General features: G+C 40.2%; 1 protein-coding gene across 1 annotated transcript in view; it reads left to right on the top strand.

Annotated features, from left to right (window-relative positions):
* The window catches only part of MELK (maternal embryonic leucine zipper kinase), an 81,284-nt gene that overhangs the window by 19,524 nt on the left and 46,077 nt on the right, over window positions 1-15,683 (top strand). The window contains exon 8 of the mRNA XM_060100708.1: window positions 4,582-4,680. Coding sequence (XP_059956691.1) covers window positions 4,582-4,680 — 99 coding nt within the window. The remainder of the gene's footprint in view (window positions 1-4,581; window positions 4,681-15,683) is intronic.

Genomic DNA, 15,683 nt, shown 5'->3' on the forward strand with positions numbered 1-15,683 from the left:
TTAACTGTGCCATAGTTTTTGACTGATTAGTTCAGCCAGGTAGAACATGAGGGCAGGATTATAGGCGCAGTTTTCAGAGATGCTGGTTAGCACAGAGAAAATGTGTACTTTGTTCACAGCCAACTATTCAAGGCCAGCAGTCCCGTGTAAGAGGCCCAGGCTCAGAAGGCCTGGGCATTGCCTGCTTAACCACTGGCTACCGCAAGCTAGTCAGCCCCTTCCACTCTCTGGAGTACTGGTTTTGCTGATATTAGTATCATAAAATTACAAAGGTTTAGTTGTCAAAAGATCTGGAAATGCTAGGTTGAACAGTTTTCTTTAGTTAAGGACATCTCCAAATCTTAATATGTTCCTGTACAGTGTCCTTTGAGAGCAGAACATGACAGACAGCAGCTGGTCTCAATTTTATGCACCTACAGAATCCAGTCTTTACGTGGAGCATCTTTTGGAACTGGTGTTAAGCGGGAGAAACTTTGAGATATGCCGGTTTACTTAATTTGTAACATGAGAAGATGGGGACTAACTTGTTTTTGGTGACCTTTTATTTGGATATAATCTCAAACTTACAGAATAGTCGCAAATGTGGAATGAGGAACTTCTGTATATATTTAGCCAAATTCATAATTGTTTACATTTTTCCCTATTTGTTTTATCATTCTCTATGTTTATATGTATGTGTATTATTTTTTGAACCAACTGAGAGTAAGTTGGAGACATCATACCCCTTTATCATTAAATACCATGTATATATTTCCTAAAGGAAGGATTCTCTCTTTTATAACCACACTTTAGTTATTGAAATCAGAGAATTTAACATTGATACAATTTATTAAATATTTATTTATTTATTTATTTATTTATTTATTTGGCTGCATTGGGTCTTGGTTGCTGTGCGTGGGCTCTTCGTTGCAGCACGCAGGCTCCAAGGTGGGTGGGTTCAGTAGTTGCGGCGTGTGGACTCTAGAGCACTTGGGCTTAGTTGCCCCGTGGCATGTGGGATCTTAGTTCCCCGACCAAGGATCAAACCTGTGCCCCCTGCATTGGAAGGTGGATTCTTAACCACTGGACCACCAGGGAAGTCTCTGATACAATTATTTAATCCAAAATTCATATTCAGATGGTGTTAATTGTACCAGTAGGGTCCTTTATAGCTATATTTCCCCTCCAGTCCAGGATTCCATTCAGGATCAGGCATCGCATTGTTGTGTTTCTTTGGTCTTCTTTAATCTGAAAGAGTTCCTTAGGCTTTCTTTATCTTCATGACCTTGAAATCTTTCAGGAAGCCAGTTATTTTGTAAAATGTCCCTCAATTTGAATTTTTTTTTTTAAAGAATCAATTTTATTTATTTACTTATTTTTGGTTGCGTTGGGTCTTTGTTGCTCCGAGCAGGCCTTCTCTAGTTGCATTGAGTGGGGGCTACTCTTCGTCGCAGTGCACGGGCTTCTCATTGCAGTGGCTTCTCCTGTTGCGGAGCACGGGCTCTAGCACACGGGCTTCAGTAGTTGTGGCTCACGGGCTCTAGAGCGCAGGCTCAGTAGTTGTGGCTCATGGGCTTAGTTGCTCTGCGGCATGTGAGATCTCCCCAGACCAGGCCTTGAACCTGTGTCCCCTGCATTGGCAGGCATATTCTTAACCACTGTGCCACCAGAGAAGCCCCCTTTTACTTTCTATCTCTATGAGTTTGACTATTCTAGGTACCTTGTATAGTGGAATCATACAATATTTTTTTGTGTGTGTGACTGCTTTATTTCACATAGTGTAATATCTTCAAGCTTCATCCATGTTGTATAGCATGTATCAGAATTTTGTTCCTTTTTAAGCTTGAATAACATACCATTGCATGTATATATCACATTTAATTTTTCCATTCATCCATGGGTAGACACTGGGATTGCTTCCACCTTTTGGTTATTGTGAATAATGCTGATAGAAACAAATATCTCTTTGAGACCTTGCTTTCAATTCTTTTGGATGTACACCCAAATGTGGAATTGCTAGATCATATGGTAATTCTATTTTTAATTTTTTGAGGAACTGCCATACTCTTTTCTGTAGTGGCAGCAACATTTTACATTCCCATAACAGTGCGCAAGGGTTCCACATGATAGATCCTTTTTATAATTTTCATTTAAGCACCACAAAAATCCTTTGGAGCGAATACTGTTACTCTGTTTCATAAGATAAAGAAGATGAAGAAATTGAGGCTTAGAAATTAAGTGCCTTTGAAGGGTCACAGCTGGCAACTGTGGGTCAAGATTTGAACTGAGTGAGGCTTTACTGCACACCTCTACTCTTCACTGTTCCATTCAGTCTCCCAGAAGGAGTGGTAATCATATGCCTGATGCTCACAAGATTCCTAGAGGTCTGGTGATGAGGCCCTGCTCGTTTGAATGCATCAAGATTTTCCTATAGGATCTTGTTTTCTTACCCATTTTAGTTCAACTTTCCATCCTTCTAGGACAGTTTCTTAAGGACAGTATACCAAGGAATTGTCTGGGGACACTTGTTAAAATATGCAGACCTCAGGGCTGTGCATGTTTAGAGATTTTGGTTTTGTTTTCTAAGGTGGGGCTTTAGCAATCTTCATTCTAAAAAAAGTACTTTAGGTTATTCTGTTGCTCATGGTCCAGATCATGCTTTAAGGAATGTTCTATGGTAAACATCTCTAATTCATTTTGTAATTTCTCAGAGGAAGTGGTTTCAAACCCCTCTTCCTCCCAGTTATTTTTTTCTTATTTGGCAGTTGGTAGCTTATAGATTTACTTGTATTTGCTTTGGTTTGTGGTTTTAGTTGATTCATTTATTCTCATATCCATTTCAAAACAGTGAAGTGAAGGTACTTTGATGCGTTAACTGAAGAATACTTTTTCTGCTTTTTTTTCTCTCTAGTAGGCTTTTGTAGATTTCTGTGGGGATGTTACTACTGTTTGCTTCATCTTTTCCTTTAACCTCAGATGTAATCTCTCTTTTGACTTCTTCTTTTGGCATTTGATGAGGCCATGTTAGCCCAGTCTTTCCTGTGTAGTCTCTTTACCTTGACTATAACACCCGGGTCAGGAGTGCCATGCCGTCAAGACTCAATTTATAGATGAAGCATTTGATATCTTTCAGGCATAAATGGTTAATTTCTGACCTCCTGCAACTTGGAAGAAAAATCTGGTGTTTGCTTGAAAGTAAATTGTTCACTCGGGGCTTCCTAGTTGAGTCTTAATAATTTGATGCTATTTGGTAGGCAAGAGTAGGTGTGAAATTTGTGTTATTATTATTTTTTTTTTTCGGTACGCGGGCCTCTCACTGTTGTGGCCTCTCCCGCTGCGGAGCACAGGCTCCGGACGCGCAGGCTCAGCGGCCACGGGCCCAGCCGCTCCGCGGCATGTGGGATCCTCCCGGACCGGGGCACGAACCTGTGTCCCCTGCATCGGCAGGCAGACTCTCAACCACTGCGCCACCAGGGAAGCCCCAAATTTGTGTTATTTAGTATAGGTACTACCTAGATGTGTGATGCTGCTGAAGTTATTTTAACTCTGTTTCTCCCCTCTGTCCTTTCCCCCCACCTTTTTTTTTTCTTTAAACATGCTACATGCTGCCCTTTTACCTCTTAAAATTTTCCTAAGGCTTAGATGAGGGTGGGAACTGTGATTTCTCAGTCGTCGGTGGCGTGGATATCTTACATCAAGGCTAAGCTCCTTTCTGGGACTCTTTTTTTCTTGCCCCCCCACCCTTTTTAAAAAAAATTTTTATTGGAGTATAGTCGCTTTATAATGTCGTGTTAGTTTCTACTGTATCCTTTCTGGGATTTTGAGATTTGTAGGGCTATTTGTGCCGGCAGGCTAATTTCTATTCTCGATCCTTGAAAAATCAACTGTTGAACTTTATTAAGGTGTCTCTACATAGAGAGGACTTTATAGTATAGCTTAGTTACATTTGCAGATTATCAGCAGTAAATTTTAAGACTTGTTTTGACATCCTCATGCATGTTTACATAATCCTCATATGTAATAAACCCTCAGTAGCACTATAGTTTTGTCTTTCAGAATCAGAGACCTAGGGACTTCCCTGGTTGTCCAGTGGGTAAGACTCTGCACTCCCAATGCAGGGGGCCCAGGTTCGATCCCTGGTCGGGGAACTAGATCCCGCATGCATGCCGCAATTGAAAAAACAAAAAACAAAAAAGAAAAGATCCCCCATGCCACAGCAAAGATCCTGCATTCTGCAACTAAGACCCACTGCAGCCTAAATCAATTTAAAAAAGAATCAGAGACTTAACCTCATCTTCTTCCGTATCATGCCCAATCCATCCCAGGCAACTAGAAATGATTTTCTATTGAGCATTAGAGGGGAGTGCACTGAACTGGTCATTCTGAACTGAACTGGTCACTTGTCAAGAGACCTACCTGGGTGGCCTGCCATTGACTGGGTGACTTTGGACAAGCCTTCCTTTCTGGGCTTCAGACTGTACAAGGAGCAGGTTGAATTGGATGATTTCTGAGCTCTTTTCCAGCTCTGTGAAGATTCTATGTAGTGCCATTTTGAAATGCGTTCTAATTTTTTTTTAACTATTATTTTTTTCTCCTTCTCAGGCAGATGTTTGGAGCATGGGCATACTCTTATATGTACTTATGTGTGGCTTTCTACCATTTGATGATGATAATGTCATGGCTTTGTACAAGAAGATTATGGTGAGTATTACAAGGCACAGAATTTCATTGTAGAAGTTTTCTATATTACAAACTATATGCTTCTATTTATGAAAGTACAAGAATAAGCAGAAGTAATGTATGCTGCTAGAAGTCAGCATAGTGGTTACTCTTTGGAGGTGGTTAGTGACTGAAAGAGAGACATGGTGGGGCTTCTGTTTGGTTTTTGATCTGGATGATGGTTATACTTGTATTCAGTTTTTGAAAACTTATCAAAGTATACCTTATGATAGGTGTACTTTTCTATATGAACATTATACTTCAGTAAGAAGCTTAATAAAACAAAAACAAATGGGAAAGTAGACATGTAAGCTGATTTTTCTGGTAAGAGTTTTTGTTTTGTATCCTGAAATGATGCCTTAGTAAGCTGCTGTGTTAAATCACATCTTTCTTTAGAGTTATGTTAAAATAAGAGAAACTGTTTCTTTTTGAAGGTAAAATTTGGCTTTAAGGTATAATAAAACCACAGTTAAGAGTACTGTAAGCTTTGTTAAAATCATATATGTCAGAGATAGAAAGTAGATTTGTGGTTATGGGGCTGGTGGGGAGGGGTGGAGTGGCAGTGGGGAGTGACTGCTAACGGGTGCAGGGTTTCTTTTTGGGTTGATGAAAACATTCTGGAATTAGATAATGGTAATAATTACACAACTTTGTGAATATACTAAGAACCACTGAACTGTACACTTTAAAAGGGTGAATTTTATGTTATATAAACTATATTCAATTAAAAAAACTAAAAAATCATATATAGAAAGGAAAATAGTAAAATTCTTTTTAAAGAGTTAATATTCAAAGCAAGCTAACAAAAGAAGACATGTAAAGAGGAAGAGCACCATATTGTGTCCATAGCAAACCAAAGTCAGACCAGCAGAGCAACTTCTCTGAATGCGGCTTGAATTCCGTTCTATTTAACAAATATTTCCTAAAGGTCTTCTTTGTATGAGATACTGAAAGACATGAAACAAAGATCTATGAAACTTAATCATTGCCAGATTTCTTGTTGGAGACAGATACAAGGCTATCTAAAAGGGGAAAGGGTGAGGGGTGCCATTTTATGACAGAGATTAAATGAAGTTAATACAGGAGTGGGTGTGGATTTAGGAGAACATCTTATAGTAAGTGAGGTTTGAGCTGGGCTTTAAAAGAAGGTTAGAAGCACTTCAGAAAGGGTTGTGGGAGAGAGCATGCCTGGTAGACAGTATCAGCCAAGGCGTAAGAGAAGCGTGGGAAGAAATGGTCAGAAGTTTTATGTGGCTGGACCATTAGGTCTCTAACACCCTTTAGGTAGGGAGACTACCTAAATCAGCTCTCATTTCTGGAAAGTAGCACACAGAATTGAAAGCGGTAGAACGACTTTCTACCAAAAGTTGGCTCTTTGCCTACCCTACTGAACAACCAAGTCTGAGGGCACTGAGTTCAATCTGCAGTTATTTTATTTATTTGACTTAATAGTTTTTCCTGTATCCCACCCTGGAAAAAGCTTTAAAATCTGTGCCAAAACTGCAAGAGTAGTTTTGGGAAGTGATGGAATTGCAGTAGTTCCAATTTCTTGAAGGCTGAGGAGCTCTGATTCTGCAGGATCAAAGAGAAGTCATGTTAGCAGTAGCTGTTGCCACTGTTTTGGGGAACCGTGAGTGCTTGTGCTTCTCCTTGGTGAGGGGAGATGGATGGGGCAGTGGGCTGGAGGCCAACCTCCTGGAGCCTGCTGGGGTAGCCAAGACAGCCCGTATTTCCTCCCATCTCTTCTCACAAAGCCTCCCCTAAACTTTGTAGGGTAGCAGTTGTTGCCTTGGCTCTGCTTCCTGCCTGTGATAGCAGTTCCTGACCTCACAGAACCACATTCCCCGTGTCAACAACAGGATACAGGGAGGGTAGTGTTAGGATTGCTTTGTAGTTTCAGCTTTAGTTAACAGATGTGGAGTGGGAAGGAGGCTTGGTCTTTGGGCAGCTCAGTAACAATTTTCCAGTTACAGTTTCGAAAAACATTAGGTTGACCTCTTGAGTTATTCCCTCTTTTTGCCACTCTTTCTATAAAGTAGAACCCTGTTTTTTGTTCTGAAAATAACTTTAGTATTACAAGCTACTAGTATGTTTTCCCATATTCTTTTTTTGCTGGGGGTACTGCATGCCAGAGAATAAACTGACAGACAAGGTTCTCCAAAGATGAAGTAGAATTGGATCTGTTTGGTGTTATAGCATGAAATCTTATACCTTCTAGAATTCTAGAAAGACAGTGTGGGGACACATGATCATAGAATTTCCTTGTTGGAAAGGATCTTACCAATCATGTTTTCTCCTCTCTGCTTCTTGTTTCATATTTAACTCCTCACTAAAACATCTCTTGCCCTGGCTATGTCCAGGTAATCTCTCTCAGGGAGGGGGAAGCCTTAGCTGATGGACTTAGTGCAGTGGTTCACAACCCCGGCAGCATACCAGCATCTCTTGGGGTGCTTTAAAAAATATAGGGTCCAACTCCTGGAGCAGTTAAATCAGAATCTCATTGGTATTTTTAAAATCCAGGATCTCTACTTTCTATCTGTGGACTTTGGCAAATTACTTAGCTTCTCTGTGTATCAGCTTCTTCATCTGTAAAATGGGTGATAGTAGTCATAACATAGCGTTGTTAGGATTAAATGAGTTAGTTCATTTATTGTAGTGCTCAATAAATGTTAGCTATTATTATTATTATTTTTAATGAAAGGCCGTACAATCTTTTTTTAAAAAATATTTATTTATTTATTTATTTGGCTGCGCTGGGTCTTAGCTGTGGCATGCAGGATCTTCGTTGCCGCGTGCGAGATCTTCTTTGCGGCATGCAGGATCTTTAGTTGCAGCATGTGGGCTCTTTTAGTTGCGGCATGCTGGATCTAGTTCCCTGACCAGGGATCGAACCGGGGCCCCCTGCATCGGGAGGGTGGAATCTTAACCGCTGGACCACCCGAGAAGTCCTAGCTATTATTATTGACATACGTTTCTAAATTTGGTTTGCCAGTATTTTGTTCAGGACTTAAAATTTGTTCAGAGATTAATATGTAGTTTTCCTTTCTAGAACTATTTTGTTTGTTGTTGGTTTCAAGATTTTACTAGCCACATAAAGTTGATTGGGAGTATTCTTCCTTTTACTGTTTCTTTTCTTGTGTGTGTGTGGGGGGGCAGTATAAGGTTGGAATTTTGGGGTGTTATGGAATGTGCTTGGAAGTCCATCCCCACCAGTGACTTCTTTATGGGAAGATTTAAAAATAGTAAGTCAGGTCGCATCCCTTTATTGGAAGCTCTCCAGTGGCTTCTTTCCCGTTTCACTCAAGTACTACAAGCCAGAGTTCACCCTGTGGGCTGTAGGTGTTATCCTAGGTGAACTGGCCTCCCATTATCTCAGTGCCCTCATTGCTTACTCATCTTAGGATGAAATTCTTAAATCTTAAGTCTTAAGTTCAGTATAGTTACTGAACACCTAATCTGTGCCAGGCACTTTTCTAGATGCTTGAGATATATCAGTGAATAAAACAGATGGAAGGTCCCTGCCCTCATGGAGTTTATATTGTAGTGGTAAGGAAAAAATAGTGGTGGTGGTAGAAAAAGATAATAAGCATAATAAACAAATTATATTAAAAGATGATAATACTTGCTTTAGAAAAAAGAAAAAATTGGGCAGGGTAAAGAGGAATCAGGAGAACAGATGGGGAGGGGTGTGGAGGGAAGAGAAGGGCTGGTTGCATTATTAAATATTAAATAAGGTGGTCAGAGGTGAGATTTGAGCAAGGCTTGAAGGAGGTGAGAGTGTTAGTCAAGAGGCTATCAAGGGAGAGAATGTTTTAGGAGAGGAATCAGAGCAAAGGCTAGTAGGTAGAAGCATGCCTGGTGTAGTCAAGGGAGGGCAGAGGGCTAGGGCCCCTGGAGTGGAGTAAATGAGGAGAGCCGTAGGAAATGAAGTCTCGGGACAGGAGCTCCAACTGCCTTGGGCTCCGTAGCTGTCATAAGGATTTTGGCTTTTTCTCCAAGTGAAATGGGGAGCCACTAGAGGGTTTTGTTTTCTTTTTTAAATAAATTTATTTAATTAATTAATTTATTTTTAACTTCATCGGGTCTTTTGTTGCTGTGCGCAGGCTTTCTCTGGTTGCGGCGAGTGGGAGCTACTCTTCATTGCAGTGCATGGGCTTCTCATTGCAGTGGCTTCTCTTGCTGCGGAGCACGGGCTCTAGGTGCGCAGGCTTCAGTGGTTGTGGCACCCGGGCTTCAGTAGTTGTGGCTCGTGGGCTCTAGAGTGCAGGCTTAGTAGCTGTGGTGCACGGGCTTAGTTGCTCTGCGGCATGTGGGATCTTCCCGGGCCAGGTCCCCTGCATTGGCAGGTGGATTCTTAACTACTGTGCCACCAGGGAAGAGCCCCCACTAGAGGGTTTTGAGCAGAAGAGAGACATGGTCTGGTTTAGATTTTATCAGGACCATAGTGGCTACTGTGTGGACGGAAATAGGCTAAAAGTAGCCAAGAGGAGAACCATGGAGACTGGTGAGGAGGATATTGTATATTGTAGTAATTTTCAGATAAGAGATGGTGGTCATTGAGGTAGTGAGAAGTGGTTGGATTCTGGGTATCTTTTTTTTTTTTTTTTTTTTTTGGTTGTGCTGCGTGGTATGTAGTATCTTAGTTCCCCAACCAGAGATCAAACCCTTGCCCCTTGCAGTAGAAGCACGGAGTCTTAACCACTGGACCACCAGGGAAGTCCCTCAGGGTGTCTTTTTTTTTTTGCAGTATGCGGGCCTCTCACTGTTGTGGCCTTTCCCGTTGCGGAGCACAGGCTCCAGACGCTCAGGCTCAGCGGCCATGGCTTACCGGCCCAGCCGCTCCATGGCATGTGGGATCTTCCCGGACCGGGGCACGAACCCATGTCCTCTGCATCGGCAAGCGGACTCTCAACCACTGCACCACCAGGGAAGCCCTGGGGTGTCTTTTTTTTAAAAAATGTATTTTAAAATTAACATAGAGTAAAATAACTTTTTTGTGTGTAACAGGTCTACGAATTTTTTGTTTGTTTGTTTTTTCGATACACGGGCCTCTCACTGTTGTGGCCTCTCCCGTTGCGGAGCACAGGCTCTGGACGCGCAGGCTCAGCGGCCATTGCTCACGGGCCCAGCTGCTCCGTGGCATGTGGGATCTTCCCGGACTGGGGCACGAACCCGTGTCCCCTAGCATCGGCAGGCGGACTCTTAACCACTGCACCACCAGGGAAGCCCCAGGTCTACGAATTTTAACACACATATAGATTCATGTAGCCACCACATAATCAGGATATATGTTTAGACTAATCTGTTGTGTTTTGAAGGTATAGCTAACATAATTTGCTGATGGATGGGATGAGGGGAGTAACCTGAGCAACTGGAAAGTTGGAACTGCCATCAAATGAGATGGAGAAGACTCCTGGTAGGGCAGGGATGATAAGGAGATCAGTTTTGAACATAAAGAATGTGTCTATTTTGTCTAATTTTTCAAATTTCTTGGCATAAGTTTGTTTATTTACCCAGTGACAAAGTGTATATCAGAGTTTTATGTATTTTTTTTCAGATTAGTTTATAATATATAAGGAATCTTATATTTTATCTCTTTATGCTATCCCCTTCCCAGATTTTTCATACAGATGGTAGCATACCACGAACACTGTTCTGTATCTTGTCTTCTTCTCCTAACAGTGTGTCTTGGAAACCACACCATTTCATACCCAGCTCAGAACCTTTTCATAGAATACACTTCATAGAATTGCAGTGTATATATGTACCTTAATTTATTTAACCAGTCCTAGGTTAATGGGTATTTAAGTAGTTTCTAAGTGGTCATTTTGTACATTGTGAATATATCTGTAAGAAAATTCCTGGAAGAGTTACTGGGTCAAAGGGTATGTAAATTAGTAATTTTATTAGATACTGCCAAATTGCTTCCCAGCAAAGTTCTATCGATTTGTACAACTACCAGCAGTAGCATGAAAATGCCTATTTCTCCATAATTCCATCAATATAGTATGTCACCTTTTTCTATGTTTAAAATTTTTTTTTTTGGCTATGCAAGAATTGTTTTATTTTTGTTTGGTCAAATTTATCTGTCTTTCATTGTCATATTTGGAAAGCCTTTCCTACATAGATTATTTTTTTAAATTCCCATGTTTCCTTCTAGCATTTTTATTTTATTTTTTTTACGTTTAAATATGTGATTCACTTGGAATTTGCTTTGTTGTTGTTTCTTGCCTTTTAAACGTCACTAAAAAATTGTAGAGATTTGTTTTCATATTCTGGATCCTTGTTTTTAAAAATCTTGTAATTGTGATGACAATGTAGCCGTATGTACTTGGATTTGAGGTTCACTGTTAGCAATAATGTGCATAAGTGTATTTCAAATAGTCTTGATAATTTCAGGTTTTAAGACCACTTGTTAGATCTGATTAGGTCTTTTTTAAAAAAAAATAAATTTATTTATTTATTTTTGGCTGCATTGGGTCTTTGTTGCTGTGTGTGGGCTTTCTCTAGTTGTGGTGGCTTCTTGTTGCGGAGCACAGGCTCTTGGTGCACAGGCTTCAGTAGCTGTGGCACACGGGCTCGGTAGGTGTGGCTCGCAGGCTCTAGAGCGCAGGCTCAGTAGTTGTGGAGCACGGGCTTAGTTGCTCCACGGAATGTGGGATCTTCCCGGACCAGGGCTCGAACTCGTGTCCCCTGCACTGGTAGGCGGATTCTTAACCACTGTGCCACCAGGGAAGCCCCTAGGTTTTCATTATCTTTTAATGGCTGCATGGTATCATGAAATTTCCTTTATTCTAAGTTTGTATACATCATTAAAAATTAATTTTTAATTACCCCATTATTGCATAAAAACATTCTCTGTATAAAGATTTAAAACATTACAGATAACTAACATTCTCATGACCTCTTCTCCAATATCTGTCCCCAATCCTGCAATCTTTGCATAGGTAACTACTGTTATTACTTTGGTTCTTCCAGATCTTTTATTTGTATTTGTAGTATCTTGTATTTTGTTCTTAACATAAATGGTGTCGTACTAATATTATTCTGTATCTTTCTTTACTCAACAGTATGTGCCTTGATACACATATGGTACTAACTCATTCTTATAAATAGTATGTCTAGCCATTCTCTTGTGAACATTTTCAGTTATTTTCTAGTTTTTTTCACTATTATAAGTGATGCTTAGTAAGATACCCTGTGCATACCTCTTTGGACTTAAGTAGTGAGTAGTAGAATTGCTCCATCATTTTTTTTCCAATTTATACTCCCACCAGCAGTATATGAGAGTGCCTGCTTCCGCATACTCTCCCCAATATTGTTATTTATCAAAATTTTGGATCTTGATTAATTGAATGGGTGGAAGTGGCATCTGATGCTTTATTCATGTGTCCTTAGTAATTACTTAAATGTTTATATATGTGTGTATGTGTGTGTGTGTGTGTGTGTGTGTGTGTGTGTATATTTCTGTGAATGCCTGTTCATAGCATTTTCTCTCTCTAAGGTTGCTAATCTTTTTCTTATTAAATTATAAGAATGCTTCTACAATAAGGAATAGTAGTAATTGCTATCATTTCTTGAGAGTTTATTATGTGACATGTGACTATATGCATTTTAGACTATATGCATGGATTAGCTCATTTAATCCTCACGATTGTCCAGTGAGGTGTAGGTACTGTTATTATACCCTTTTGAAAGATGAAGAAAGTGAAGCAGAGAGAGGGAAAATAATTGGTCTAAAGTTATCTAACTAATTATTGGCAGAATTGGGGCAAGAACTCATGTGGTCTGGATCCAGAGCCTATATTTTTTTATACAATTTTAATTAATTAATTAATTTTTGGCTGTGTTGGGTCTTCCTTGCTGCACGAGGGCTTTCTCTAGTTGCAGCAAGCGGGAGCTACTCTTTGTTGTGGTGGGCGGGCTTCTTATTCAGTGGCTTCTCTTGTTGCAGAGCACAGGCTCTAGGCGCCCAGGCTTCAGTAGTTGTGGCACATGGGCTCAGTAATTGTGGCACACGGGCTTAATTGCTCTGCGGCATGTGGGATCTTCCCAGACGAGGGCTCGAACCTGTGTCCCCTGCATTGGCAGGCGGATTCTTAACCTCTGTGCCACCAGGAAAGTCACCAGAGCCTGTATTTTTAACTACCATGCTATGGATCATCCCAAGGACTTAATACTTTGTCCTATGTGTTATAGTCTGTATATTTACATTTTTTCCCCTTGTTTTTTTTCTAGTACTTTTACATTTTAAAAATACTAGTTCTTTGATCTGCCAGGAATTAATATTGGTATAAGAAGTGATAGAGACCCACCTTCTTTCTTTTTTAATAAAATTTTTATTTTAAAATAGTTTTAGGGCTTCCTTGGTGGCGCAGTGGTTGAGAGTCCGCCTGCCGATGCAGGGAACACGGGTTCGTGCCCCGATCCGGGAGGATCCCACATGCCGCGAAGCGGCTGGGCCTGTGAGCCATGGCCGCTGAGCCTGGGCGTCCGGAGCCTGTGCTCCGCAACGGGAGAGGCCACAACAGTGAGAGGCCCGCATACCGCCAAAAAAAAAAAAAAAAAAAATAGTTTTAGATTTACAGAAAGTTGCAAAGGTGGTACAGAGGGTTCCCATTTACCCTTGCCCAGTTCTCACTATTGTTTACATCTTATGTTACTGTGGTATGTTTGTCACTACTAAGGAACCAACATTGGTACATTACTGTTTAACTAAATGCTGTACTTATTCAGATTTCACTAATCTTTCTCTAATGTCCTTTTCTTATTCTGTATTCTTTCAGGATACCATATTATATTTAGTTGACATGACAAATATAATATCTGTGATAGTTTCTAGGGATCCAGTTTTAAAAGATAACCAGTTATTTATTTAAAAATAGAAATTTGGTTGTCCTAGAACTATTTATTCAATAATCCATCATTTTCCCGTTGACTTGAAATGATGGTCTTATTATATATTAAATTCCTACATTTACATATTTCTTTTTTTGGGCTCTTTATTTCTTTGTATTTAACTTTTTGTCTATGTTTGTTTTATATGTAATTGTTTTAATTACTGGATTTTTTATAATACCATTTATTTAATGTCTGGTAAAATTAGCTCCCTCTTATTCTACTTTTCCCCTAGAAATTTCCTGGCTGTTCTGCTATAAATTGTTTTTCCCTGGTGTATTTTTTTATTTTTTAAATTTTTAAAAAATTAGAAATTTTTTGGCCATGCCACGCAGCACACGGGATCTTAGTTCCCCTTAGTTCCCCGACCAGGGATCAAACCCAAGCCCCCTGCAGTGGAAGCGCAAAGTCTTAACTACTGGACAGCCAGGGAAGTCCCTGTGAGTCTTTGACAGTGCTTCCTGTTTCTTTTGGAAAACATTGTTGTTAAATTATAGTACATCTTTATAACAGATATTCTATAGCCATAAAAGTGAATGAGGAACCTCTTTAAATACTGATATGGAATGATATCGAAGATATATTGTTAAGGGGAAAAGCAAGGTGTAGAACAGTATGTATAGTATACTGTCATTTTTGTAAAAAATAAAAGAGAGGGAGGTATGTTTATATTATTTGGAGTAATATGGAAGGAGATATAAGAAGTTGCTAGTTCCTATTCCTTCTGGGGAGGAAAATTGGGAGAGGGAAGGGAGAATTTTCATTCTGTGCTCTTTTGTACCTTTTAAGTTTTGAATCATGTAAAGGTTCTACTTCTTGCCTAATTGCTCTGGCTAGGACTTCCATTACTGTGTTGAATAGAAGTGGTGAAAAGTGGGCATTCTTGTCTTGTTCTTGATCTTAGAAAAAGCTTTCAGTCTTCCACCACTGAGTATGATGTTAGCTATGGATTTTTCATATATGGCTTTTTACTATGTTGAGGTAGTTTCCTCCTATTCCTAGTTTGTTGAGTATTTTTATCATGAAAGGGTGTTGAATTTTGTCAAATGTTTTTTCTGCATTAACTGACATCATGTTTTTCACCTTCATTCTGTAAATGTGGTCTATCACATATATTGATTTGTGTATGTTGAGCCAAACTTGCATTTCAAGAATAAATCCTACTTGGACATGGTGTATAAATCTTTTAATATGCTGTTGAATTTGGTTTGCTAGTAATAACTTTTTAAAAAGTAGAATAATAAAGTTTTGTCTGAGTCTTGAATCTCTAAAGCTGATGTGGAAAGTGGGGGAGGTGCCTTCAGCAGGCCAGGTCTGAGTCTCTATCTCTAGATATACAGAAGTAGAGTTCTATGCTTATTTGGGTTGTGCTGAAGTCTCCTCTGCCTAGAGCATCTACATCAGTCTTTTTTTTTGTTGAAATTTTTTGCTTTTCTCCCCCAATTCCTTTTTTTTCCTCCGGGGAGATAGAGCATTCTGAAGTATGTGTTTTTCATATTTTTGTGACCCTTGCACATGGTTGCTTATTCTTATTTTATTACAAAAGTAATACTAAACATTCCTGAGTTTTTCTTATTTGCCAGACTCTGCTCTGAGTGAGGTAGTTGCTATTATTGTCCCCCTCTTATGGATGAGGAAACTAAGGGGCAGAGACCTTACATAACTTACTCAGGGTCTTACAGCTAGTAAGTGGCAGAGCTGGGATTTGAACTCAGCTAGTCAAGCTCAGAGCCCGTTCTCATACCACCATGAGATATTGTTTCTCATCTCTGTAGTTGCTAGTCTCAAGAGAATCGTAGACTCCCAGAGCAGAAAATGATCCCCATCCCAAGTTTCTTTTTTTTTTTTTTTTTTTGCGGTACGCCGGCCTCTCACTGTTGTGGCCTCTCCCGTTGCGGAGCACAGGCTCTGGACGCGCAGGCTCAGCGGCCATGGCTCACAGGCCTAGCCGCTCCGCGGCATGTGGGATCTTCCCGGACTGGGGCATGAACCCGTGTTCCCTGCATCGGCAGGCGGACTCTCAACCACTGCACCACCAGGGAAGCCCCCAAGCTTCTTTTTGTGTCCATTAACTTGGGAATGTTCCC

Source organism: Mesoplodon densirostris, chromosome 6 (genome assembly GCF_025265405.1).
Source record: "Mesoplodon densirostris isolate mMesDen1 chromosome 6, mMesDen1 primary haplotype, whole genome shotgun sequence".
NCBI lineage: Eukaryota > Metazoa > Chordata > Mammalia > Artiodactyla > Ziphiidae > Mesoplodon > Mesoplodon densirostris.